General features: G+C 39.0%; 2 protein-coding genes across 3 annotated transcripts in view; one reads left to right on the top strand and one right to left on the bottom strand.

Moving 5' to 3' along the window:
* The window catches only part of stk25a (serine/threonine kinase 25a), a 12718-nt gene extending 9338 nt beyond the window's left edge, over window positions 1–3380 (bottom strand). Inside the window, exon 1 of the mRNA XM_017697958.2 lies at window positions 2992–3380. Within this exon, the coding sequence (XP_017553447.1) occupies window positions 2992–3021 (30 nt within the window). The 5' untranslated portion in view covers window positions 3022–3380. The remainder of the gene's footprint in view (window positions 1–2991) is intronic.
* Window positions 2451–27754, top strand: boka (BCL2 family apoptosis regulator BOK a). Of its 2 annotated transcripts, none has more exons than XM_017697960.2 (5): window positions 2451–2525; window positions 8594–8864; window positions 11630–11758; window positions 17419–17582; window positions 26830–27754. In XM_017697960.2, exons 2-5 carry the CDS (start codon window positions 8636–8638, stop codon window positions 26953–26955), a joined length of 648 nt encoding a protein of 215 aa, XP_017553449.1. In that variant the 5' UTR covers window positions 2451–2525; window positions 8594–8635; the 3' UTR covers window positions 26956–27754. The 2 variants fall into 2 exon arrangements, with proteins under 2 accessions (XP_017553449.1, XP_017553448.1); XM_017697959.2 differs by lacking the exon at window positions 2451–2525 and adding an exon at window positions 7373–7857.

The raw sequence follows: 27754 nt of genomic DNA, 5'->3' as shown, positions 1-27754 counted from the left end.
CTTCTGCCTTTTGTATTTCAGGAACGATGAATCACTCAAGACTTTGTGGATGTTGCATTATCGAATCCAAGAGCCAGCGCCGCCCATCAGCCCTGTCTCAAAGTTCAGTAGATAAGATCTTGCCAAGAGTTAAAGTGCCATGCTATCAGTAGAATGAAGAGATTTCCTCATTCATTAAAATGTGATCATCAGATTTTTTTAAAAGGGCGAGAGGAAAACACATAAAAAAACTGATTCAGCTGATATTTCCTACGTCACTCTAGTGTCCAACAGTGACCACTACACTGTAATGATTTAAGAACTGATGAAATGCCTGTTTTTCCTTTAAAATGTCAAACAGATCTTGCTACACTGTTAGCTGGCATATTACGATACTCATCAGCATTCTGTATCATTAGTCCAAGCCAATCTAATCTTTGGATGTGTCTCATTTTGTGGCAAAGAGCCAATGTGCTGACCTGTCTTCCAATCTCAAAGACCTAATTACATGGTTATTATCTCAATTACATAAACTAAACTAGGCCTGCATATCAATAAAACACAACACTGTTGTTGTTATGAAGCACACAAAGGGAGACATGCCTTGCACTGACATAAAGTTGATTCACTGCTGACTCATAGCTAATAATATTAATTAATATTAATATTGAATCACGAATTACAGAGTTGGGGAAATAAAGGAAACACCAGAAACTGGTCCAAATAAACAAATAAGTGATAAAAATGTGAGATAGTGTTTCTCCTCATGAGAAGTTCTCTATGGTCCTAGGGTGTATTTGATAATAAATCCCATCTAAACTGACTTCTCTAGTCATTTTGAGAGCACAGTGTGCTGTAATTATTATTTTTAGTTCAGATTTTCTGATCAGTACATGAAATGATAATATTTATGAAGCTGTTCCCCTTGAAAAACATCCCCCACTCTTTTTGTTGACACTTTTCTTTAAAAAATGACTGGACCGTCATGAACAGTCTTATTTAGAGATACAGCAATCATGAATTTTATGGCCAATGACTGATTCCTTCTTTTGGATGATTTTTATTAGCCCATTTTTTTAAACCAAAACCCACACTGTGTGGGATGAATAACCACATTACATGTTTACAGTATATTTTATTAGCCAAATTTGCAATAAAATGATATTATAAATAATACATTGAGCCATATAATAATACTACAGCATTTTTATGAGTGCACTTATCTGCTTCATGTTGTTTACTTTAATAAAAGTGCAGCAGAGATCTTACCAAATAAAAACAATCAGCTAAGCAATTCCCAATTTCATGTTTTGATCTATAATCTCCAGATTCCGATCTTGGCAGATTCTCGGCTGTGTATAACTTCGCACAAAAACAAAAAATAACCCACTCATATTGGTTTTGGTAACTACTCCTGAACAAGTAGTTACCATCACCCCCTCCCTGAGAGGCTGTCGGAATACATTTTTTGTGAAAACCACCCTCTGATTAGTGGAAGAAAAAAAAAAACGCATTATCTATTTTTTTTCTATGCTAAAAATGTATCAGTGGTTCAGCAGAGCATGCTGTGATCACTAACCATGTATGATTATAAATCAGAGCTCATAGACACGTTATGGCACAGGGGCTCATTTTATGAACATATAATATTTTTGAGCAAATCTACTCTCGCAGCTGACGGTCATCAGCAGATTAGGAGCTTCAGCGATCTGGGTGCTTGACTAACATTGCTCAAGGGATCCGAGTCAGTACTGTATTGGACACTATGTTCTCGCTGACTTGTTCACACCTGCATCAGTGCTGCTTAGCGGTCTGGAGCTGCCTGGCCTTCAAACCTCTGCATCCTTAGGGTGGGATCCTGGAGCATGATGTTCGTTCTCAGGACAAGTAATACGTAGTCAGTGTGCTTCTGGCTCACACAGTTCTTACGGAGTTAAAACTAATCCTAAATTTCAAAATGTGTCATTTTTCAGTTGCTTCTGAATGCACACTGGGGAAAACAAAGCTTGCACAAAGTCCATTATTCTGGATTAGTTCTGAGAAAACATATTAATAAGTTTGTCCAGCTTTGATTATTGTGCCAAAAAATGAGCTTTATTTAGTTCACATAACCCTTTACAAGAACTGTGGCAAACCTGGAAAAAAAATCAACAATCAATTAATTATTTTAACATAAAAAAAAAAACAGAGCCCATATGCTATATATCCACTTTCTGAGAGATATTTAAATTTTGAGTGGGTTTACAGATTAAAAATGATGTTATGATTAATTTTTTACTATTTCTCCTTATGCTTTAAAATTACACAAGCTGTTTTTGTTACTGTGCCTGTAAGAATGACAAATGTAAACAACGTCTGATTAGTTGTCTGGTTTTGTGCTCATCCGAAAGCAGACCAGACTGAAACACTCCTTATAACGTCAGCGGGAATGGGCGGGGCCAAACTGCTGTAGGCTGAATAGGCGGTTTTACTGAAATGAGTTAGTTTTAGTGACACCACAACCATAAAGAACCTAAAGGAGGCCGTTTTGGATGGAAGAGTGAACGGTATGTTTTAAAAATTTAACACATTGAACTGAAACTCAAAACGGTGTTAAAATTCACTTTTACACATTATTAGCTTACATTTATCCCGAGAAAAGGCGCTGTACTGGGCCACATGCTTCCATTATGTCTCCTAACGGCGTTCACCATAACAACCAGATTAGACCCGCAGTGACGGGCTGCTGTGAGGAAGAGTTCATCACAGGTTTTACAGACGATGCTGAGCTCTTACAGGTCAGTGAGCTTGGCTAAGGTAAACTAAGCTCTAAAATGGCCCTGGCCTCACTAAATGTCTTTCTTCCTCGACACAGTTACCTTTTAGCAAGTTTGAAACGATATTTCCCGTCTGTGAGGGAAAACGAAGGCTTGTTTTCGAAAGTCAGAAGTGGTCTAAGAGCTTACACGTCTACCCAGTGTAGTCTGTCCATCTTTTACCCAGCTGATAGCAAACACGACCCGCCGGACTTACCTGGTTCCCGATGCCCCGCAGATGAGCCATGGCGGCCGGACACACCGAGCTGGAGCTCACGCAGCCCTTCCCCTCCGGACCGGAGCGGTTTGTCTTCCTCTTCGTTCACTTTTTCCCTATTTTCTGTGCCGTATCCCCCCCACAAAAACACAGGCTAAAAACCTAGGTTATATCTGATCCCTCAATCACACCTCTCTCAGGCTGTCTGTTAGCGAAGTCCTTCCTGCAGGCCCACCCTGGATTTGTTCAGGGTCGTAATATTTCCTTCCGTCCATGCAAGACGCCTGACACCGAATTTAATCGGAATATTTCTACTTTAACGTCTTGCCGAGGAGACTCCCTTTCCTAAGCTTCTTCTGCTACTTTGTGAAAGGGGATGATGTAACGCGCATGCGCGGAGTACTCCATCGTTTTGGGTACTGTAGTTTTTCTTGGCTGTGGCTGTTTTATGTGCTTTCAGGCAATAATAACAATATCAGTTCACTTACTCATTTTAATGCTGTTACTACTACAACGTCTGCTGTTATCACTTACCACTGCTACTAAAACACTAAACCAGTGATGCTGCTTTCAGTAGAACAAGAATTACCAGCCTACTACAAGAGCTCTTATCACTACTACTACTCCTGTGATTCACAACCGCTAAGTTACTACTTTTGCTGCAATTACAGCTGATGGGTTTCATTCCCAATGTCTGTTTGTAACAATTTTGAATATAAAGAGGTTTAAAAAAAAATAATAGCCAAATTTTGTCAAAAAAAAATGTATTCCTCTTCATCCTACATGAATGGCTATGTTAGCTACAGTATGGGGTTCCCAGTGCTAGTACGACACATTTGCATAGTGTAGGCTGGGTATTGCAGTGAGAGAACACTGTTGGATGAAAACACAAAATCAAGAGTTCTTTCAAAGTGTCAAGGCTGAGCGATGCAATGCTGTGCTACCTAACACAACTATTGATTAGTTGTGGTTTATTAAGAAATAAGGATAAAAACAAAATTTAAAATTAAAATTAACAGAATAAAATAAAGCAAAAAATACATTAAAAAGGCCATTTCAACAAAACAAGATTAAGATATTATCAGTTAAACAACAACAACAACAAAAAAAAACACCTTACCAATCAAAAGTGCATGTATGTGTTTTTTAAATTGCTAGTGGTAGGTGCCTGGCGAATATCTAATGGTAAAGAGTAGTGGTAAAGCTTTGATGCACAGTGTCAAAGCTGTTTCACCAGATTTTTGTACTTCATCTTTGGAACATTTAGCAGGCCTGCGCTCAATGATCTTAAATCATGATTTGGAGCACATTCTGTCTGGCGTTCTGAAATGTATGAAGGTGCTAATCCATTACGAGCGTTAAAAAACATCAAAACAACAAAACAAACCTTAAAATCGATTCTAGAAGACACCGGCAGCCAAGGCAGTGATGCTGAATAAGGCATAATATGTTCTCTCCGTAATGTATATGTTGCGATCAGTCAGTTGTGGCTTTTGCTGATCTTATAAACAGTGCAAGGCTGTAGTCTAGGAGTATAAACACAAAAGCCTGGCTGTTTTTCTTTTTGTAATTGAAATGATAATGTTGAATCAAATATTGAACCTAAATTTCTAACTTTATCTTTTGTTTGTGAAGCCAGATTTTTCAGGCTGGTTGTAAAATTTCTGTTTGTTGCTGTCTGTTTGTATAAAAATAGCAATACTGCTCATTTTATACTGCACCTCAACTAGTAATACAACTAGGCCTTCTACTACTAGCTGCTGTTGCTACTGTTGCTAGAGCTCCTATAACTACTATTCATAAAAATGATTCAGGGAGGCTAAAGACTGTGGCAGACACTATCCGACACTGTCAATAAAGAGATTTACTCTACATCAGCAGGTTCTTCCTCACATACTCCTAGTTCCTCTAGGGTGCAGCATTGTACAAAAAAGACAGGCTTCGTTTTAAGCTTATAATAACTGTGAACATTCTTTATCCAAAGATTTGGTCATGGTCCAGTATCAGATTGCATAATACAGGGGTCCGTTAAAACATCCTGAATCTGGGATTTGTCAGCAATAAGCATGCAATAGATATGAGCAATAAAGCAGGCAAAGATCGGACCTGAAGGTATTCCTGCTGCAAGCCGTAACACAACTGGTGGTTCCCCAGAAATACATATTTAAGGAGAGGACATTGTGGTGAAGTCCCACAGTGTTAAGCGACTCCCTCTTTTCAACAGAACATTAGCATTTCATGGGAAAGTAAAGCGGTTTTTATCTTCCTTATACAGAGCAGAAGATAAAAATATCTCACTGAATGGTTTCTTAAGAGCCTTTTTGACAATTGCATTTGCTGTTTAGGTGAGCGTGCGGTGTAATTGAATCATAGGCTAAATGTGGACCATCGAAGGCAGAACCAGCAGGCTGTGAACGGATCTGACTGCACCGAGCTGCTGAATCACTATCGATTACGAGTGCTTTGGAGGATGATTAGACATAAACTATTCTAAATGCTCCATGTGGTTTAATGTAGCTTTATTGTCAGTGTGATGCAGAGCAATTTTGAGCAAATGTATTAGTATTTTAAGATCTTATTTCCAGGTTCTTCATCTTAATACACAAAGCGATCTGCCTGCTTGTTGTGTGGATGACTGCCCTGGTTTCCAAGGCAACAGTCTGGAAAGTTGTTTGTGCCGACTTGTTGGTGTGAGCTTCAGTTAATATCTCTATTTTACTGATCCTTAAAAAGGAAATGAAAAACACTGAAAATGTTATTTAGCCATCTTTAGGGAGACTTTAGGAGGCCTTCTTTTCCAGTGGATGTGTCTGTTACCACTAGAACTGTGAACACCTGTAGCTGTTAGGGAAATGCTGCAGGCTGCCTATGTGACATCATTGGTCACATCAAATCTGTCAGGTCACTGAGTGATTCCTCAATGGCGTTCAATTTCAAGTCAAGTCAGCTTTTATGGTCAATACTACGATATGTACAGGACATACAGAGTATTGAAATGGCATTACTCTCAGACCATTAAATTTAAATAGACACAAAAAAATCCTCCACTAAATTTAAATTTCAGACGGCTTCATAATAGAGGAACTGCTGCAGTGCTGTTAGTTCTTGTTCTCACAGTTGGCACAAAATTGGCCCACATTTGTGATGAAAACCTCTTCTTGTTCAGTTTCTGTTCACGTTTGTTCCTGTTTTGGTGTCACTGTCTTGCCACTGTTTCCTCTTGTTGTGTCACCAGTTGTCGGTGTGGAGTCGTCTGTTGGCCAAAAGAGTTTTGTCTGCTTTGAGAAAGCAGACCAGGGTTTTTTTTTTCTTTTCTTTTTTTTTTTGTCAGCAGTAATGTAACGTAGTGGTTATTACAGGGCCTGTCAAAGCAGATCTTAGGGAGGACTGAAGTGTCTCACCACAGTGACGTGACGGGGATGACTTTCTGTTTCAACAGGGCGGGTAGCGCTAATTATTTCAACCCGTTACACTCTTCCTGGGAAGAGGCTAAGTGGTCGTCCGACCTGTGGCATTTTTAAAAGAGGTGTTACCAGTAGGACCCATTTTTCACGTTATAGGGAAGTTTAAAAGAAATGAATTGAGCAGTTACCATATAGACGTAGAGGGTATAAATAAAAATGGAGAAATAAAAAAAATTTCAAAAATGGGCCAAATGCTTCAGAAAGCATGTTTAACTATAGGAACTAATAGTAGTCATTTAACAAGCTTAAAGATCTGATATGGAATATAATCTGATAAACACTGTGGCGTATATGTAGCTGCCAACCCAGTAATAACTTTAAAGACAAAAAGAAGAACTTCAAAAGCAAATCCACAGGAAAAGGCTGTGCAGTGTCACAAGCACAAAAGTAGTGTTCTACTTCTGCTTATATACATTAGCAGATTTTGTACCAGCTGTAACACATCAGTAATTACAGCCTTTCTCCTTTGGATTATTGGCAATCTAAGGGTTAGAGCAGTTTAGTGGTCTAGCCGAAATACCATCTTAGCTTTCTGCGGTGTAACAGAGGATCTGCAGGTGGACTGTTCACAGATGGAAGAGGGAAATCTTAATAACATTAGTAATGTGCGATTTAAAAAGACTTAGCTGGTAGATTACGGCAGCTTTGGATGCAGAACTTTTCTACTTTCTACTTATTTCCAGCAATGACTAAACAAAAGCTTTCAGAGTGGTTTGATGTGAAGTTTGATGGTGTTAAATCTGAAAAAAAAAGTTTTTGCAGCACTACAGCCTGCAGAAAAAAACCATTTAGGCCAAAACTGTTTATACTATATATAAAACAATGCATCAGGCATCATGCAGCGTGTTCATAACCGGTTCATGAGCCAGCTATGAACAATCCTGGCTGTGTAAGAGCTTTCCACATCTCCCACCTCTGAATGATTTTCTCTTTAAACAACACACTGTTACGGCGAAGCTCCTTCGAAAGCGCGTGTTGTTTAAAGTCGACTGCGGGAACGTTTTCGTGTGAACTGAAAGGGCCCTTCAGGCGGTGAGGGGCGTGGCCGTTGGGCGAGAGGACCCCGCCCACTGGCGAACCTCCCGGGCTGGTTGGCCATAGAAGGAAACTTCTCCTCCTGCTCTCCTCGGTGAAGCTGCAAGCCTGAAAACGGAGCCCGACCAGCGGATTTCGGACGACAGGAATCATAATAAAGGCTCCAGACCGCCTGTGACAGGCGAAGAAACTCTCTCAGTCGGCGTCGATGCTTTAAAATGCCGGCTGTGGGTTCATTTTACAGAGAGCCGTGACTTCTCATCCAGGAATTAGCCGCGGCTCTTTGAGCGTCTTCATATGCATCATCGCCAGTGGGCAGTGTCTGAAGATCAGGTCAGCTGGAGAGGGTCATTAAGATAAAGCAGAGGTGAGTTATGGACATATATAGACAGAAACGTTTAAAAAACACTCTGTTTTCCTGAAGTTCAAGTCGGCTTATCGCAGAAAGTGCCTTCAGCTGCACCTAGTTGGTTCACTTCTTCTCAAATGATGAAGTCTGAGTAGATGAGATCTAATCTGACTGAGCAGTTAGGTGAGAAGAATTGTCTTCCTGGCGTAGACCAGAGACCGCAGATACTGAATTCTGAAAGAAGCCATTTCTTTACAAGCATCTGACAACAATAGTTTTTAGTCTTCTGTAAAAGTCAGATTTAGACTATATAGAAGGATGTGCACTTTTGGCCAATATATTGGAAACACATGTCTTGTCGGTGCACCTTGTTCAGTTAGAGACTGTTGCCATGCACAGTTTGTGTTAGTCACCCTCTCTTCATCAGTGGCTGAGATAGGTGAGATCTGTTGGTGAGATATTTCTGGTAGGTGGACTACCAGCTGTGTAAGATTTCCTGCAGTAGCATTAATAAACTCCCACCAGTGCCACACACCCTGCCAAACCATGTCATTGTCCCTGTTCTGAGAATAATCTGCTGCCCAAGTCATATATGATCAGTGGTGGTCCTATGGTGGTCCCTTTCCTTCCATGAACAGGGTAGGTGAGGACTTGTATCTGTGTACCTGGTCAAATGGTCACTGTGTGTGGGCACAGTCTAGGTGTATGTAATAAATGGGCAGCAAGAAACCGATTCCTTTCTTTCTTTAAACAGTAAAGAGGCGAGGTGCCAGCCCCCCACCCTTCACGGCCCCTGATGAAGGGCATGGAGATGCTGCGCCGTTCATCAGTGTTCGCAGCAGAAGTTATGGATGTGTTCGACCGTTCTCCCACAGACAAAGAGCTCGTCTCCCAGTCTAAAGTGCTGTGCAGAGACTACATACACTCAAGACTCAATCGCGCTGGAATTGGTTGGTCCAAGCCGGAACACGGGCTTTCTTCAGGAGGGTCCCTGGGAGAAATATCGTCGGTCCTTTTGTGGTTAGGTAAATTTTGTTTGCCTTTATTTGGCTTTGCCTTTGAAGTGCAATGACTCTCATTCAATTATTTAACCTTAAATAGATTTTGTGTTATTTTTGTAGCAGCTATTGAACCATTCAAAAGTGATGGTAGATACACATTTTCTAAGCCGCTTCTCCCTCAGGGTTGCGGGGCGTGCTGGAGCCTATCCCCGGTCATTGGGCGGAAGGCATGGTAGAAAATAAACATTAAAATTCAGAACTGAGTGAAATGCCTATGATTCAAGAGATTAAGAGTGCTGAAAACCTTTTAAGCCCTTATGCGGATGTAGAGTTGGGCGATATGGCAAAAATACAATACTGCAATACTTCAGGAAACTTTCACAAGTGTCAGTATTTATTTTTTCAGACACACAGAGAAGTTGAAGCAGAGAAGAAAGAATTAGTAGTGCCACATTTAAAAAAAGCACAATCAAAAAAATTACAATGATTTTTATTCAATATTTGAGTTAAATCCAGTCAAATAGGACTAATTTGGCTCTCTTTGTAATAAAACATGCAGTTAGTCAGGGTTTCTACGTGTGCAGATGATATCCACAGTATGTTCAGAAAAGCTATTTTTACTGTATTGTGACATATTCTATCAGGATCACGATAAATATTGTCATATTTCCCAGCCTTATGTGGACACACACTTCAATAAGAATCATTGGTTATATATTAGTTATATTAGCCTGCAGTTTAAGGGGTTAACTACTTGTGCCTTTGTATAAAAACATGATACGCATCTGCCGTAGTACTGAGTATAACTGGTTGTAGCAGTACCTGTTCAGATTTTTTAGGGTGTGCACACCTACTATGTGGGCTAGTAGATGACACATAGCTGTGCTGAAAGTCAGGCAGGGCAAGTGTGTTTAACCTGTTTAGGTTTTAGGGGTAAATGCCGTTTTCTGTGACCTGTCAGTATTTTCCAGAGTAGTGTTGTGGCTTTTCAAGTTACGAAAAATACACATGACTGTTGGAGCCTGTGCTCAGGCAGGATTGTGAAATAACCACCCCCTGCGTTCTTTTCCTCCTTTGCCCTCTTGGAATTTCCTTTATAACTATTGGTTTCATAATTCCTTACATCACATTTTACAAGCCATGTCTAGGCCTCACCTACTGATGGGTCCTTACAGTTTTAAAGCATATTTAGAGGGCCGGAATGATCAACCTCATTACTCCATTTTTTAAAATCCTTTTATTTGATCATTTTGGAGATACAAGGTTTTGTTATGATGTTCCACTAAATAAGTCTCATTACTAGTAGTCTAGTTATAGTTATAGCCTGTACTAGTTTAAGAGTAGTTTGCGGTTTTTAGTAGTTACTGGGAAGTAAGTCTAAAGATTAAGCCTTGTTTAAAGGGTTAAACTTCCCCTCACTGTGAAGACAGTATCACATGACTCTAAACAGAGATCTCCATGTATGTCTTTCTGTATGATCTCTGTAACACTTCGGTCATTAAATCTCTCTTTCAGAGACAAGACAGTATATACTGTGAGGCCACTCATGTCATGACTCTGAACAGCTACATGAATACTGTCTGTGCACTGGAATGACTAATCTGTGTTTCCCCTAAAAGGAAACACAATTCTTTTAATTGGAGGGCTGGACATATTTGGCCCAGTTTCCTGAAAAAGCTTTGTATGGACAAAGCATGTACAAATGTGGATCATTCCAGCTGTTATCATAGAGCAGATCTGTGTTGGCTGGAGGTTCCCCGCCCTCGCTTCACCCTGCTTAACCCTTTCGGTCCTGGAAAAAAGTAATGCTTTAAGTGCTTTACTGTTAAGAGACTGCGCTACATCAGCATACTGTTTGTCTTTCAGTTAGCTTCTTTTGGCAATAATACTGTTCATTTAATATATTTGACTGGACTTGAATCCAGTACACCCAAAGCACTGTGAGCCTTCAGTGAGCCTTCATCTGATTTAAATAACTTATTTCCAGGAAATTTGCAATTTAAAAAATCCTGCTTAATTCAATCTTTGCATTGTGGTTTGATATGAAATGGTTTGTTGTAGAAAAACAAACAGACTCTGATTTCTTACTGAAAAACGTTCTGGCTTTGTTAGTGCTAGGAACCAGAGGGCACGATGTATCAATAACTTACATAATCCCTAAAGATTTAATCAGAAAATATTAAAAATAATAGCCCCTAACTTTCTAAAAGTCAGGGAAAAAGCAGAAAACATATCATTAATGTCAAAAAACAATTTATGTTGAAATTGTCACACAATGTGTAGCACTACCGCTGTGTTCAAATGAACAATAACAATTGAGCAAAGATCACCCTAAAAACGACTAAATATATCCCATTTATCACCGCTTAGTGTGTCCAGCCTTTGCCTTTATTACAGCTTGTGTTCTTCACTTTCTCTCAAAGATGAACTCCGGTTTTTTCACTTTATGCAATTGTGAAAAATTGCATAAAGTGTGTCTGATCTCCTCAGACCTACCTCCTGAAAATGGACAATGAAAATGATAACTTGACATTAAGTAAATGAGGGGTGATCTCTGACTTTTGTGCAGTGCTGTGTTCAAATGGTTTAAGTTAACAGTTGATTGTAGTTTTTGCAGCGGTTTCTTCTTTCACACCTTGGTAACAACACATTTACCACAATGTAAACTCATTTTTAATGAGGGAAATAAACACCAGCAAGAAGTAGACATGCGCTCACATACCTGCTGTACACACTGTCATGATCCTCTGTGAATTCTCTGCTTCTGTCTCTGTCTCTTTGTCTCCTAGGTGATGAGCTAGAGTACTTGCGTCCAAACGTGTATCGCAATGTGGCACGACAGCTGAACATCACAGTGGCTTCAGAGAACATAGTTTCGGATGCTTTTCTGGCTGTAGCGGCAGAAATATTCTCCACAGGTTGGTCAGAAAATCCCATTCTGTGTTTATCTGATTATTGACCTCTTACTGATCAATAAGGAAAACCATAGTATTTCACATGAGTGCATTTGGTTTTCCGCGTGTCCCAACAGCTATTATTAGCACAGAAATCACTCAGTCGTGTAATGTGGAGGACAAACAAGGGTGGCAGTAGCATCGTGCGTTGAGGTTAGCAAGCACATCTTGGATGTTGTTTGGCTAAACCAAGATAATGGACATGTTTGGCAGAAAGCAGTGCACATTCAGACAGTGTGGAATGCACAGCAGCAGCAGTTTACACCGCTCTAAAAGGTGATTTATCTGTATAATCCAGCTTTGTTCCTTTTAGGGTAAGATGAAATGGACCTCTTTTTTTACAGTTATATACACATGCTGACAGTGCTAGGGAACTTGGAGAACTCCATAGGATTTTACAGTATAAACAAAGCCTGGCCAAGTTTCCAGGCTGTGTAGAATTTGAAAGAACAGCGCCGCTGCTTTTGTCCAGGATTTCAGACCCAGTACATTTAGAGGATAGGCTTCTGAAATCCTGTTTTCATCCTTTGGAGCGGGGAAGTGGAACAACTGAGCCTTGGTCTATTTTCAGAAACATGCTTTCAAGACAAAATGTCAAATTTCATAACATAACATTTGCCATTTCTGTCCTTCTTAAACCATTTTGGAGCCCTCGTTATCATACATAGCTACATGCCTTACATATTAGTTTCCTCACAGATAAGGAATAAGTCATAGCAATTACTGGATAATGTGCCTTCAGATTAACCACTGAATAATAAAGCTTTGTTTAATCAGAACTCCTCCTTGAAAATCAGGGAGTGCTTCGAAACTGTCAGATTGAACCTATGCTACATGTCGGTGTTGATCTTTCCCGAGAAGCAGTAAAGCTGAGTCACCCACTTAGAAGGATTCGAGGTGGTGTTACAAGAAAACAGTACCATAAAGCCATGGTTGTTTCTGTGCAGGTGCTTAGAAGAGCCTCAGCACTGACAGAAACTTGGATTTACCTTCAAAATTGAGTAGCACTGACTGACCCTAGGCCTGTAGTTTTTACCAAAGGCCTCGCCCACACAACAAGTGTCTAGTTACATTGTGTTGGCGAGTTAAATGGAAACCGCACTCTCAATGAACACGCCCTAAGGATGAAAAGACACCTTGGTGCTGCACTATTTTGACTGTGGTGTTTTGGCTCTGATTATTCACACAGAAAAGGCCGTTGTCGTAACTCAAGTAGGTCAGTGACCACAGATAAGCTGAAAAATGCGTGCATGGTTTGGGCTTTTCTGTCACAATTGAAGTGTTTGCGCTGTTTAATGAGTTGTACATTTCTAGTTCAGGCAGTTGTGTCTATTTATTGACTCGCTTATCATGTTTGAACTCGTTCTTTTTTAGCTCATTAGAGAGGGAGGAAAGCGTGGGTGTTTTCTGGTTGGTCTAAACTTTAAACCACACCATTTATCTGTGACTCCAAAGCCTGGATGGTCACCCACTTGTGTGCTATCTCCCTGCTGCTGCTTTCCCTCTCTGCTCCTTGCTGGTATGCTGGAAATGCCCGTTTCATATTCATATGCTGCTTTTTCACAAAGGCCAGCACTGGTAAATGTAATGCAGTGAATTCAGTTGTTTCTCATGTTGACATGAATAAAATATTTCAAGATATACACTGACAAAAGTCAAAAACGTGTTGATGTACTTTATTTATTTTTTCTGATATGATGTACATATTTGAATCAAGTTAATTCAATGCATGATTTTCATTGTGGGCAATATGCAACATGGCCATATATCGGATCAGAAGAGAAGAGTTATCGGGCAAAACTGTAATATCACAATTTTTCAAGATGTTTTTACAATACACAATAAATCACAATGTTTATTTTTATGGACATTTGATAAGTTGGAACAGACTTTATTTAAAAATACTATCAATAACTGTGGATTTAAATATTTGTATTCATCATTTTACACACTGAGTTGCATTGCCTCCAGTTGAAGAGGACTAATTACTCTTTTGCTGTAAACAGACATGCAGTTGGAAAGTTTTTTGAGTACTGCCAATATCCACAGCATACTGAGAAAAGCTTACTGTGACACATTGTATTGTAATTTATCATAATAATGATATATATTGTCATTTTACCCAGCACTAATGTGTCACATTATTCATCTTGATGTCCATCACTCATTTTATATTTTTATTGATAAACCAAAAAGCTGCAATATAATTCAAAACACCTTCTTTACTTGATCTGCTATTTTTAGACCTGGCCAGTAGACCAAAAATACTGAATACTCAGGTGCAAAATTAAAAACTGGATGTTATTTTCCTTTTGCTCTAATTGTTACTCTAATAATTCAATTATTTTACTTAATGCAATACACTTACACTCTTTTGATAGACAGCAAGGCTGTAAGAACATATTCTTTAACAAGGGCCTTCTTCACTCAGATAAGTTGAACCTATTTCTGCATGCTTAGTTCATATTTTATTATTTTCTGTAACTCAAAAACACTTTTTTACACTGTTTGACAACTCCAGTTTCTGTTTACATTGTAAAACTTTGGCCTTATATTACTTGGAATTAAAAAAAAAACATTTTTTTCTGTAAGGTTATCGCTTTAAAGGTGCACATTTTCTTGCACTAGTAACAATATACTGTCATATTACAATTCCACATTAGCAGTGTAGGTTTTAAAGATCAGGTGTTGTTGTTTGAGGCTGCTAAGGCCTGCAAACTCTGTTTACTCTAGTCAGTACTGTGGTAAGGAAAAGAGGAGTTGAGCTAAATGATAAAAGGTTCAGATTAATCTGCATTAAATGTGCCCTTAACCTCTTTTCACAGTAGCCATGAAAGGCTATTTCCACCTCTTTTGAAGGAGGTCCCCGAGTTAAACTATGTATTTTTTCTTCAGTAATGTTGTTAGAATATATTTAAATGGAAAAGAGTTTAATTTATGAAACTCTTTGTAGATGAGCCAACAGGTCAGTGTTAATAAGGTATTTGTATTAGATTTAAATGCTATTTTATTGTGGTAGTTGTACGCAATTTTTTGATAGTTGTACATAATTTTTCGTTTTTTTTGATCGAAGGTTGCAGTTGTGCTGTTCGTTTCATCTCTGCACAGCCGTCTTTTTGTGGACTGTGAATTGTTTTCACAGCAGGGAGTTCTCACCCCTCCCTGTTTATCGCTCGTTGCTCTCTAGCAGCTCAACACAGGGTCATAACATTTCACTCACAGGGAGCCAGCAGTGTCCTGGCTAATCTGGTAACAGAGTTACTGGACAATATTTTTATTTGATTATATTTATCTGCACTGATTTTCATTCCACTGGTGTAATGGTCAATAGAGGGATGACAGAAAGGGGTTAAGGTTCCTTTCTGGACCTTCTAACATGCTATGTTTGTAGAACTAAAAGGTTGTTGTGATGCATCAGGCTATCAATGTGTTGGACTGAAGTGTCATGTGTAGAGGGACGCAGCGTGTGTTGCTGTTTTAGGCCGCTCCACAGCTCCCCTGACACACACACACACACACGCACAAACACTACCTCTTTAAGCATGGCTTCTGGCTTCTACAGAGGGGGGACTAACTTAAGCATGTTGACCCATCCTCCAGTGGGCTGATTTACCTGGCAGCAGCTTTGTCACACGCAGATTCATCCATGTGCACACCCACACACACACACACAAACACACACTCTTTGTTACACCACTGAGGCTAAACTCATGCAATCCCGCAGTGATTGTAGTCAAGATAAAGATAATTGCAGGAGTTTGGGAAACACCTTGATATCTGTTATGAGTCATGCAGCAGAGTCAAGTTGATAGTAATGTACACCACCAGTCTTTGTTCCACAATTGCAGTCAATATGGAATGACTCCAGTCAGAGATATTGTTCTTTTACCAAATAGGGCTATTTAGACCCCACACTGTTAAATAAAGGTACCATGCAGGAACATGATTTGTTCATCAAGATACAAACAATGTAAATGTGCCTTCAAAGGTGCAACAGTGGTTTTAAGGTCCAATTGTGTACTTACTTAGAAAATATCATTTCTATGGATTAAGGTACTGACTAAAGGTCCTGAGATGTACCCCTGAGGGGACAAAAAGGTTACTGTCCCAGTGACAGTGTCGTACCTTTTTTTCTGAGAGTGTACCTTTAATCTTCACAACACATTCTGATTGGCTGAAATGTAAGACATTCCACTGATTAACTCGTTGCAAGAAACACCGAAGTGATATAATAAATGCGGTCCTACTTGAAAATTTAATTTTGGATTGAACACATTAATGCACAGGTAGTAATTTGAATATTTATGCTTGTCTTTGAAACAACATTTGTGTAACAAATGCATCTGGGCTAAAACTACCCTTTATGGCATGTTAATAACGTGTCTATAAACGTATTCATGAGAGTTTTGTGATATTGCATCATTTTTTGACCAGATTACACTCAGGAGTGTTCATATAGTAGTCGGTTTTGCAGGGATGCAATCACTCTGGTACTGTTACATTTACCTAAATTAGAGACACTTAAACCCTTAAATGATCAGGACCCACCTGCAGGCCCAAAGTTTTATTACACTCTTCTATAACCTGAGAATGTTGCATTGAAGTCCCTGTAGTTACAGAAAAGTAAGCATTAGTATGCAGTAAGACTGGGATTTTAAGGGATTAATGTTTATGGGTATCACAAAGCAAAAATAATAAACTTCACTTGACTTTTTTGCTTTTTTATGTTTGGTTTTTTCAGTTTGAATTTAATCAGGTAGCTGATGCTTGGCCAAAAATATGTTCTGTGATCCAGAATTATCCAGAATGCGCCTAAATTAAAAGCATATCTTTGCCATTAGTTTATTGCTCAGATACAATACGGCACTGATGTGCACAAAGAAAGCATTTGTTTTAAAAACCTCTTGTTTGGAGTGCAACACCATAAAAATGTGTTTCCACCAGCAGGGAACTCAAGCAGGGGTCAGCAGTTCGCAGTTCATTTGTTCAGTGCAGGCCTGAAAGGTTTTCACTGGGTTTTCACACGTCGAAACAGACCAAACTAAAGAAAAGGTTTGATAGGTCCACATCAAACAAGATGCACGGGACAGCGATGTTAGCATATCAAGGTAGCAGGGAGAAATATTAAAACTGCTTAATTTTTTCACACTTAGTGAATTCAAAGTGTGATTAGTTTGTGAATCACACTCACTGAACACAAACTCACTCAGGCTTTACTGTCTGGGAAATGTCCCCCCGTCTAGTGAAATTGAACTTTTAATTGCTTCTACTAATGCGTTCGACTCTGTTTCTGTTTGTTTGTATTGGTCAGCCCTCTGTTTAGTTCCATATGCTCAGATGTATGTGTTCTGAACATAGAGGGGCGCCACCCTTCGACTTTGAAAAGTGGTGCGTCACATTCCCACTCATACCTGCAGCCCTGCTTTTAAGCATAAGCCCATAGATCAGAATGTCTATAAGAAAAGTGAAAATCATGGAATCAAATGTGTTCAAACTTTTGACTGGTTTTGAATGAATTGAATGAAAATTGAATCTTATTATGAAACATATTTGTGTAATTTAGCTATATTGTTAGATAACTGACTGCCTCTCTCTCTCTCCCACTCTGTGTCTCTGTTGGACAGGGGTAACGTGGGGTAAGGTCGTCTCTCTGTACGCAGTGGCCGGAGCCCTGGCGGTCGACTGTGTGAAGCACGGCCACCCAGCCATGGTGCACGCCATTGTTGACTGCATGGGCGAGTTTGTCCGCAAAAGTCTGGTGTCCTGGTTAAAGAGGAGAGGAGGCTGGGTAAGAAATCTGCGCTGACGCTCACAGTCTTCAATAAATACCTCAAATAGCATTAGGCAAGACAAGTTCATTCATGTAGCACATCTCATATTTATCTCATATATAGATGTGAAAATAGTGAAAATGGCCACCGTTGCACTAGTTTACTGTCCTCTTTACACGTCACTGTCCTTATCTGTTTAATAGTGTTTAACTTTATAGCTCATGCATGCATCAGACTGTATAATTGTTTTTATCTCCATCTCACCCTGAAAATGATACAGGGAATTTACTCATGCTGGATTGTCCTGTTTATTTACTGTACTATGTTGTTATGCTTTAAGCCAAGTTATTGCTGTTGTGTACTTACTGTACTGTAATTGGTACGCTGTCTAGTTTAATTGTGCTATATGTAGTATTTTAAGGCTTGCTCTGTTGTGCTGTGTATTCCAGTAAATGCAGGCCCTGTAAGTATATTGCAAAAAGACCCCTGAGCAATGTTGTTTTTTACGTTGGTTGAGATGACAGTAAAGTTCTTCTTGATCTTGATCATTGATAAAATACATTTCATTGACACATTTTGTCATTCAGTTTATCTATTTTTAGCAATAACTGTGTTGATTATTAGGTGTAAACTAATTCAGAGTAACTTTATAGGGATCAGAAATTTAGCGACATAGAAGGACAACATTTGAATGTCCTCAGTCAAATTATATGTTTTTCTGAAAGTGGTAATACGTTAACACAACCTATACAAAGAGCACATTTAAATATGGACTTTTTTCTGAAAAGTGTACAAATTTTGCAGGCAGTCAACACAATTTCTATTTATTTCTGTTTATTTGCTGAGTTTAACATATTGGAAAAAATAAAATATGAGATGTGCCATAACTTTTGGTCAGGCAACATTTATATAGTATTTATCCACAATATGTTAAATTCAGCAAATAAACAGTAATTGTATATTATAATGTGCCAACAACAGCTTTATAACCGTCTAGCTGACACTTGGCATAGAGCACATCTCATTGTACTGGTGATGCTTCTCTATGGAGAATATCAAAGCTGTGCATGTGCAATTGATCACCTGGTCCAGCAATGGGCTCAGCTCAGTTTCTTAAAATCTGAACTACTTATAAGGAGTGTCTTGATACTTTTGATAGCGTATTTTGATATATTCTCTGGTTTTTATTTTGCTGTCTTGGAAGTGAATTAGAAAAGAGAGAAAGAGAGAGAATATAGCTGATATAGCTGGAGCTTCTCTGTGGGAAGTGGGAATGTTTATCTTTATCGTATTGAGCCTGTGGTCCCCCTGCTGATTGGTATGTGTGGTGTGTTTCTATGGTGAATAGACCGCATAACATCTGAAGAGGTATGTGACTCAGTCTACTATAGCAGTGTCAGAAAGAGACCAGGCTTTTATCTTGTTTGTGCAGTGACAGAAACCTACAACTTTCACAGACTGATTAGTGGGACGTGTAATGTTAACCATACTTGTATCTCTCAGATGACACGCCCAGTTGTGTGTGCATGTGTCTCTGTCTGTGTGTGTATGGTATAATGAATAATAGGCTCTGTCTGTACATGTAGACGCTTGTGTTGGGCATATCATTATAATCCTGAGTGTCTCATATGTTGATCTTTACTCCTGCTAGGGCCTGCTAGGCGGATCTGGTTTCTCTAGAAAATATATATTTTTTTATTTTCTGCCTTAAATAACCAGCAGTTCTGAGGCACCTAAATGTTAATGCTGCATTGTTTTGGAACACACATTTGATATAAGCAGCTGGTGAAATAGAAGTAACACATTTGAGTTATTTCAGTGCATTACTTACACGGTATATTGAAAGAAAATGGAAATGGAGTGTTTTAAAGTGCTTTAAAGTCATTCACCTTTGCTTTTTCTAAGAGTCTTTGGTATTTTTATCAGTGTGGAGACAGAACCTAATTGAATTAGAGGTAAATGTGAAAAACGGCTGCGGGCAAAGTCATCGTCTACATTTTTCAAGGTGTCCTGCTGGGAAGTGTCAGGATTACTGCTATTTTTGAGCACAGTAGGCGCACCCACCGAGAAGCCTGAAAAGAGCTTCTAGATGTAGGTGCCCGAAAAAATGAGCACTGAATGAACATACATAGGATGTCTGATTGGTGCAAAGCAGAAACAGAGCTTTGTACAAAGCATCTGTGTAGATATGAATCAATAAGGGCTCTGTAGGGGGCCAACTTAAATATAGTATTTTTCTGCCATTTTTAGTGTACAATTTCAGTTTACATAACACATGGGGAAAAAATAAAACAAACTATTGAATGTGCAATAACAGTCATGTCTTATGTTTCATTTTTTCCCAGTATGTTAAATTTCATCAAATTAACAGTAAATTAACAAAACATGTAATTTGACTAGGATGCCAAAAGTGTTGCATACAACTGTACGTGTCTACAATTTTGAGATTATTTTTAGTTAATATTATCACCATGCTCATTGTATTTAAACTCTTATTTCATTCTTAAGGTTTGGTTGGAAACAAGGGATACATGATTTAAATGCTCAATGGAAAATGATCCAATCAGATTTTTTGTGTGTGTTGTCTACATAGATACAGCCAAACAAGCTCTCTCCTTTGTTAGGTCTTCAGGAGCTGAACAGAACTCCTAACCTGTCAGATTAACCAGTAACATCATTAGATTACAGTGAGATCAACCAATCAGTACATTTTGATTCCCAATGGCTTCGCATGTCTGTGTTTAATTTAGAATGGCCATAAAAAGGTTAATGTGAATCATCATTAGCTTAGCACTGCCATACCAGTAGAATCCCATAGGTGTGCTAGCAGAAATTAGCATTATTGAAGAGGTGATAAATTCTTTTACTGGTCTCGTACAGTAAGATGGACATACCCACATACTTTTTGGACACATAATGTTTTATGTGTTTTTATTAAGGTTTTTAAAAGGCTTCTTTTTTGCTTCTTTTTTTCTGAATATTTGACAAGCTAAGTCCATTTCATTGTTTGGTCTTTTTGAAAAGCTCTCCTTATTCAATACCCATCAAAATCATTGATGGATTGCTTAATTACTAATCATAATGGACACTGACAGCCCTATTATTAATGTCTTGGTATGTGGTTCTGCCTACGTGCGTCTGTGTGTGTTCTGCCTTTGCTGATGAGTCCTTTGAGATGAATAAAAGACCACACACACACACACACACACAGGCACACACACACATATCGCTGAGTGGACTTATTAAAGCTTCGTTACGATAAAGGGTTTCTTAATTAACAATGTCCACACCTCCCAGTGGCTCCTCTCCTCTCTTTTGGCTCTCAATGAATGTGAGTTTCCTATTGAAATGTCCACTCACTGATTATCAGGCCGTGAAATTCTGCTCTGTTAGGGCCTTGTGTCAGCAGCAATCCTTTGGCAGCTTGGGAGAGAGAATTTTTCTGCAAGACTGCACGATATGGTAAAATATTGAGATTTTATTCCTGATTTGATTGCTATAAGGTTTTCATGAACTTTGGTATGTCATACCACAAAGGCAACTTTTTGTGTATGTCTCAAATGTACACTGCTCAAAAAAATAAAGGGAACACTCAAATAACACATCCTAGATCTGAGTGAATGAAATATTCTCATTGAATACTTTGTTCTGTATGAAGTTGAATGTGCTGACAACAAAATCACACAAAAATCATCAATGGAAATCAAATTTATTAACCAATGGAGGCCTGGATTTGGAGTCGCACACAAAATTAAAGTGGAAAAACACACGACAGGCTGATCCAACTTTGATGTGATGTCCTTAAAACAAGTCAAAATGAGGCTCAGTATTGTGTGTGGCCTCCACGTGCCTGTATGACCTCCATACAACGCCTGGGCAGCTCCTGATGAGGTGGTGGATGGTCTCCTGAGGGATCTCCTCCCAGACCTGGACTAAAGCATCCGCCAACTCCTGGACAGTCTGTGGTGCAACGTGGCGTTGGTGGATGGAGCGAGACATGATGTCCCAGATGTGCTCAGTCGGATTCAGGTCTGGGGAACAGGCGGGCCGGTCCATAGCTTCAATGCCTTCATCTTGCAGGAACTGCTGACACACTCCAGCCACATGAGGTCTAGCATTGTCCTGCATTAGGAGGAACCCAGGGCCAACCGCACCAGCATATGGTCTCACAAGGGGTCTGAGGATCTCATCTCGGTACCTAATGGCAGTCAGGCTACCTCTGGCGAGCACATGGAGGGCTGTGCGGCCCTCCAAAGAAATGCCACCCCACACCATTACTGACCCACTACCAAACCGGTCATTTTGCAGGGCTCTGGCAGTGCTCCTCCTGTTCCTCCTTGCACAAAGGCGGAGGTAGTGGTCCTGCTGCTGGGTTGTTGCCCTCCTATGGCCTCCTCCACGTCTCCTGGTGTACTGGCCTGTCTCCTGGTAGCCCCTCCAGCCTCTGGACACTACGTTGACGGACACAGCAAACCTTCTTGCCACAGCTCGCATTGATGTGCCATCCTGGATGAGCTGCACTACCTGAGCCACTTGTGTGGGTTGTAGAATCCGTCTTATGCTACCACGAGTGTGAAAGCACCACCAACATTCAAAAGTGACCAAAATATCAGCCAGAAAACAGAAAGGTACTGAGAAGTGGTCTGTGGTCCCCACCTGCAGTTGAGTGTGTCTTGCTAATTGCCAATAATTTCCACCTGTTGTCTGTTCCATTTGCACAGCAGCTGTGAAATTGATTGTCAGTCAGTGTTGCTTCCTAAGTGGACAGTTTGATTTCACAGAAGTTTGATTTACTTGCAGTTATATTGTGTTGTTTAAGTGTTCCCTTTATTTTTTTGAGCAGTGTAGATAGAATTAAATGGTTGATATTTGAAATCTTAGGTAATTTTAAAACATTCATTCAAACGAGATAGATCGGATAGATGCCACTTTTACAAGGGTGATGATTTGTTATTTACCAGGGGGATTGCCACACTTGGCATCCCTCTTCAAATGGAGCCCTGGAGATATATATATATATAATTTGAGAACACTTGATTTGACACATTAAAGACTGGCCTGCATGATATTGATCCAAAAATTGTTTATAAACGATTTGTTGTGGGATTTAGCAGTATAACAGTAATAAAGAATATAGAAATGGTTCTGGCATCTAAAAATTATGAGTTTTTCAAAATTGTGGTGTGTTGAACTTCTATTCAATGTTTAAATGGCCAAATAAACACATTCCACCAATTTATATTTCAGAGGAGCTCACTGGTTTGTGGTCTGTGAGCTCACCAAAAAGTGCCATTGATAGTAAGATGAGAAAATCAGAGCCAGAAAAAACCTCTGAAAAATTAGGCATGACAGCAGCTTAGTGGTAGCTACACACAAAAGAGCTAGACACACCAAATAACACATTAGGTTTGGAATTTCATTCTATCACCAGTCACTTGACTTCTCATTAGAGCTGGGCAATATGACAATATAGATCATTAGCATGATCAAATACATTACAGTGTGCCACTAAATGCTTTCCTGAGCATGTTCAAAATCACTTACCAGTGGCATGTTTGATTAAAAAGACAGCATAAGAAGGTCTGTTTAATTGGATTTAGAACAGCACATTATGTGAAATCTTGAATCTTGGCATCCGTGGTTTAAAAAAAATTCTAATTTTGAATTTTTTAACCACAGAACAGTTTTCCATTTTGCCTCAGTCCATTATAAATGAGCTTTGGCCCAGAGAAGACGGTGGCGTTTCTGGATCGTGACATATGGCTTCTTCTTTGCACGATACAGCTTTAACTTGCATGTGTGGGCTGCACAGCAAACTGTACTCACAGACAATGATTTCTGAAAGTGTTCCTGAGCCCATGCAGTGATTTCCAGTGCAGAATCATGTCTGTTTTTAATGCAGTGCAGCCTGAGGGCCCGAGAATCGTATGCATCCAATATGGACCGTCGACTGTGTCCCTTGAGTACAGGGATTTCTCAAGATTCTTTGAATCTTTTGAGGATATTATGTACTGTAGATGGTGAGATATACGTCTTCGCATGTTTACACTGAAGAACATTATTCTGAAATTGTTCCACAATTTTTAGATGCATGTTTTTGTAGATTGGTGAACCATCTCTGCCTCTGAGAGACTCAGAGAGCCTCTCTAACATGCTCTTTTTTTACCCAGTTATGTGAGTTAGTTGCTATTTGCCCCTCCAACTGTTTTTTATTACTACCACTTACTTTTCCAGCCTTTTGTTGCCCCTGTCCCAACTTTTTTGAGATGCATTGCTGCTATCAAGTTCTAAATGAGTTTTCATGAAATGGTAAAATGTCTCATTTTCAACGTCTGATGCGTTCTGTGTTCTTTTCTGAATAAATAATGGATCCGTGTGATTTGCAAATCATTGCATTCTGTTTTTCTGTACATTTATTTATATTTTACATAGTGTCCCAAATTTTTTGGCATTGAGGTTGTAATTGTATTAATAATTGTTGATAGTTTTTTTTTTTTAAACTTTGACTATTCTGACAAACTAGATGTCAGAAAATATTGTGACATGTCGCGTATCAAAAAAAACGTCCTGAAGTACTGTGTTATTACATTGTACCATGTCACCCACCTCTACTTCTTTCAGATACCCTCTTAACAAGTGTCATTTTAGCGTCAGTTAGCTGGAACCGAGCCTGCGCTGTGTGGCACGTTTGGCCTGCTAACTATGTTCTAACTATATTCATACTGTAAATTCTATATATTGTCTTAAATTATTAGTAAAGTGTTTATTTTTACATAAATGGCTGCAACTGTAACAACTGCAATTTCCCCCTGGGATCAATAAAGGAATCTGAATCTGAATCTGAATCTGAATAAGCTCTGGTTAGCTTAGCCAAAACACTACAGTCCCGAACACCACAGAACAGGATTGATTTGGGCTTTCTGTCACTCTGACACCAGTCACCCAACTTTCTGTTGGCATTATTTATCATCAGTCTGAGTCAAACCTGTACTGTGGTGTGTGGTACTGTTTTGGTCTGTAGCTTGTTCACTGAGCACTCAGGTTACAGATCCAAACACCACAGAGCAGTTATTAATTGAGCCTTAGCTAAGCTAACGCTCACCAACTTCTCCTGCCTAGTTAGCAGTGTTGTTTAACATTTAGCATTTGTTATATTGAAAGTTTGGCATTTAAACCCTGCCCCTCCACCCATCATAATGCTGTATGCCACAGTAATATTTGCAGATAGTTTGTAAGTTGTTGTGTCATGTGAATGCCTTGATTTGTTTTGACAACCACCGAAACGTCACCTAATGTCTGTGTTTGGTCAGGATGTTCACAGTACAGAGCATGCCCGTATTGCGCAAGACATTATTGCAATAACTTTTAAAAAACAAAAAAACTATGCAGCCCTGTTTGTTGGCAATGAGGAAAACAATCGAGACGTTTCCATTTCGTACCTCTAGAGTTATGTATGCGGCTCACTTTGAAGGTCATGCTGTTTTGTTAGTAGAGTAGCTCTGATAAAGATGCATAGTTCCTGCTACTTTGTCACCACCCAATTCTTTCCCTATCAGCTGTGCTAAGTGGTGAAATGCTTGCCTCTACCATGTCACACCAAAACGAAAAGCACTTTCAAGTGGTTTTTCATATACAGGATTGGATCGTTCACAGCCTCCCAACCCCAGGACCCTCAGTGAAACTGTGTGCTGAAATAGGAGCGCTTAGATTATTCTTTGTTGCCTTTGGCTAAGAAGGCACATAGCTGAGCACTAACTATATTTACTTTTGGTATACTTATTAGTGTTGTCAAAACAAACCTTTATATAGTTGATGAAAGGCATTCCATGACTCAAATGGACCAGAGTCGGAATAAATTTATTGGTCAAGTTCGCTTACATGTATGAGGAGTTTGCCTTGGTCAGATTAGTGATGATGGACGATACAGAATATACACAGTAAACAAATAAACAGCAATAAGAGCATTATATTCTTATTAATATAGTATTATTCAAACGATACCTGGTGTGATTCAGATCATTGGTGTCTGGGCAGTTTCTTTGCAGATTGTCTGCAGATTTGCATCCAAAATGCCTTTGCACACTTCTGAGCTCATGATGCTGTCAGTGAGCACAAACTGACCAACACTATTATAATAAAAACCGCTCCAGACGTTGATGTTTCCATGCTACAGTACTCTTAAAGCAGTCTCGTTGGAATTCTTCTCCAGCTGTTCTCCACAAAGAGTCTACCATTGGGCTGATGTTGTGCAGTGTGTTTTTCTCTGAAACAAATATCAATTTGTTCAACATTTTTATAAATAACCTAAAGAACTTTACCAATGGTTATGAATAATCTAAAGAGCTTTTCCAATGGTTATGAATAATCTAAAGAGTTTTTCCAATGGTTATGAATAACCTAAAGAACTTTACCAATGGTTATGAATAACCTGAAGAGCTTTTCCAATGGTTATGAATAACCTAAAGAGCTTTTCCAATGGTTATGAATAACCTAAAGAGCTTTTCCAATGGTTATGAATAACCTAAAGAACTTTACCAATGGTTATGAATAACCTAAATAACTTTACCAATGGTTATGAATAACCTAAATAACTTTACCAATGGTTATGAATAACCTGAAAAGCTTTACCAATGGTTATGAATAACCTAAAGAGCTTTACCAATGGTTATGAATAACCTAAATAACTTTACCAATGGTTATGAATAACCTAAATAACTTTACCAATGGTTATGAATAACCTGAAAAGCTTTTGCAATGGTTATGAATAACCTAAAGAGCTTTTCCAATGGTTATGAATAACCTAAAGAGCTTTTCCAATGGTTATGAATAACCTAAAGAACTTTACCAATGGTTATGAATAACCTAAATAACTTTACCAATGGTTATGAATAACCTAAATAACTTTACCAATGGTTATGAATAACCTGAAAAGCTTTACCAATGGTTATGAATAACCTAAAGAGCTTTTCCAATGGTTATGAATAACCTAAAGAGCTTTTCCAATGGTTATGAATAACCTAAAGAACTTTACCAATGGTTATGAATAACCTAAATAACTTTACCAATGGTTATGAATAACCTAAAGAGCTTTACCAATGGTTATGAATAACCTAAAGAGCTTTACCAATGGTTATGAATAACCTAAATAACTTTACCAATGGTTAAATGGTGTCCACATAATTCCTGGGCCACTGTACCATAAAACCAATATGTACAAATTACAGTGCTTCTCATTTTAACATGATCCTGTCTACTTTCCCTCAGACTGACATCACAAAATGCGTCGTCAACACGGACCCCAGCTTCCGCTCTCATTGGCTCGTGGCAGCGGCCTGCACATGTGTGCACTACCTGAAGGCTGTGGTCTTCTACTTGCTGAGGGAGAAGTGAAAGGCAGGACAGAGGGACCCTGAGGAACAATGGACATACAGCCTTTTTTCCGTTTTTGCTGGAAGGAGCAGCTGTTCACTGCTTTGGCCCATTACTGCTCTCAATGTGTTTACACATGCAGAAAGTTTGCACTGTGCCTTTAATGAACTTTCCTGTGTTCATGACTGGACATCTTCGCTCTGACAAACGTTATTATATGTTGTGCCTGAATTGAGCTCAAAATCTGAATAGTTTGAATTCGTGATGGTGATGTAACCTGGACTGCAGCTATCTCAGCAACTTTCCGGAGGACACAGCGTGAGGGATATCACCATATAAAATAGTGTGAAATCACAGTGTAAATCATCAGCAGTGTTTTTCTTTCAAGCTGTGCCACCCAGCACCACTTCTGCTGCTCTCTCAAAGGATATCTCTGATTAGTTTTATCATGCTTTCTAATGAAGCACAGTGTACACTCTATTCACAGTAGCTTTCATTAATAAAGATTACTTCAAATGCACCTAGCATATCATCACGTCACGACAAAACCTTGTATCTTAGCAATGGTACCTTTGTAGAAGGATAAGTAATTTTGGAGCATTTTTATTGGTCTAATATTAAATGTTCATCCAATTCAACTGGTAGAAAAAGCACAGAGAAATAGTACCTAAGTAAAAGTATGGGTAATGTGCATAAAATATTAATTGAATTAATGAAGTGTAAAGTATGTAGCCAAAAACATACTTGTTAAGTAAAAAATGTATCAACTTTTAAGCATAGTCGAGTACATAAAAGTGAAAAGTCAATGTTTTAACGAAAA

The sequence above is a fragment of the Pygocentrus nattereri genome, chromosome 26 (assembly GCF_015220715.1).
Source record: "Pygocentrus nattereri isolate fPygNat1 chromosome 26, fPygNat1.pri, whole genome shotgun sequence".
In the NCBI taxonomy this organism is placed as follows: Eukaryota; Metazoa; Chordata; class Actinopteri; order Characiformes; family Serrasalmidae; genus Pygocentrus; species Pygocentrus nattereri.
The sequence above is the reverse complement of the archived record's forward strand: the minus strand, read 5'-3'. Positions and strand labels throughout refer to the sequence as shown.

Coding starts and splice junctions, on each gene's coding strand:
- boka (XM_017697960.2), top strand. CDS start 8,636: ATGAAGGGCATGGAGATGCTGCGCCGTTCATCAGTGTTCGCAGCAGAA. Junction 11,759..17,418: donor GGCAGAAATATTCTCCACAG/GTTGGTCAGAAA, acceptor TCTGTTGGACAG/GGGTAACGTGGGGTAAGGTC. Junction 17,583..26,829: donor TAAAGAGGAGAGGAGGCTGG/GTAAGAAATCTG, acceptor ACTTTCCCTCAG/ACTGACATCACAAAATGCGT.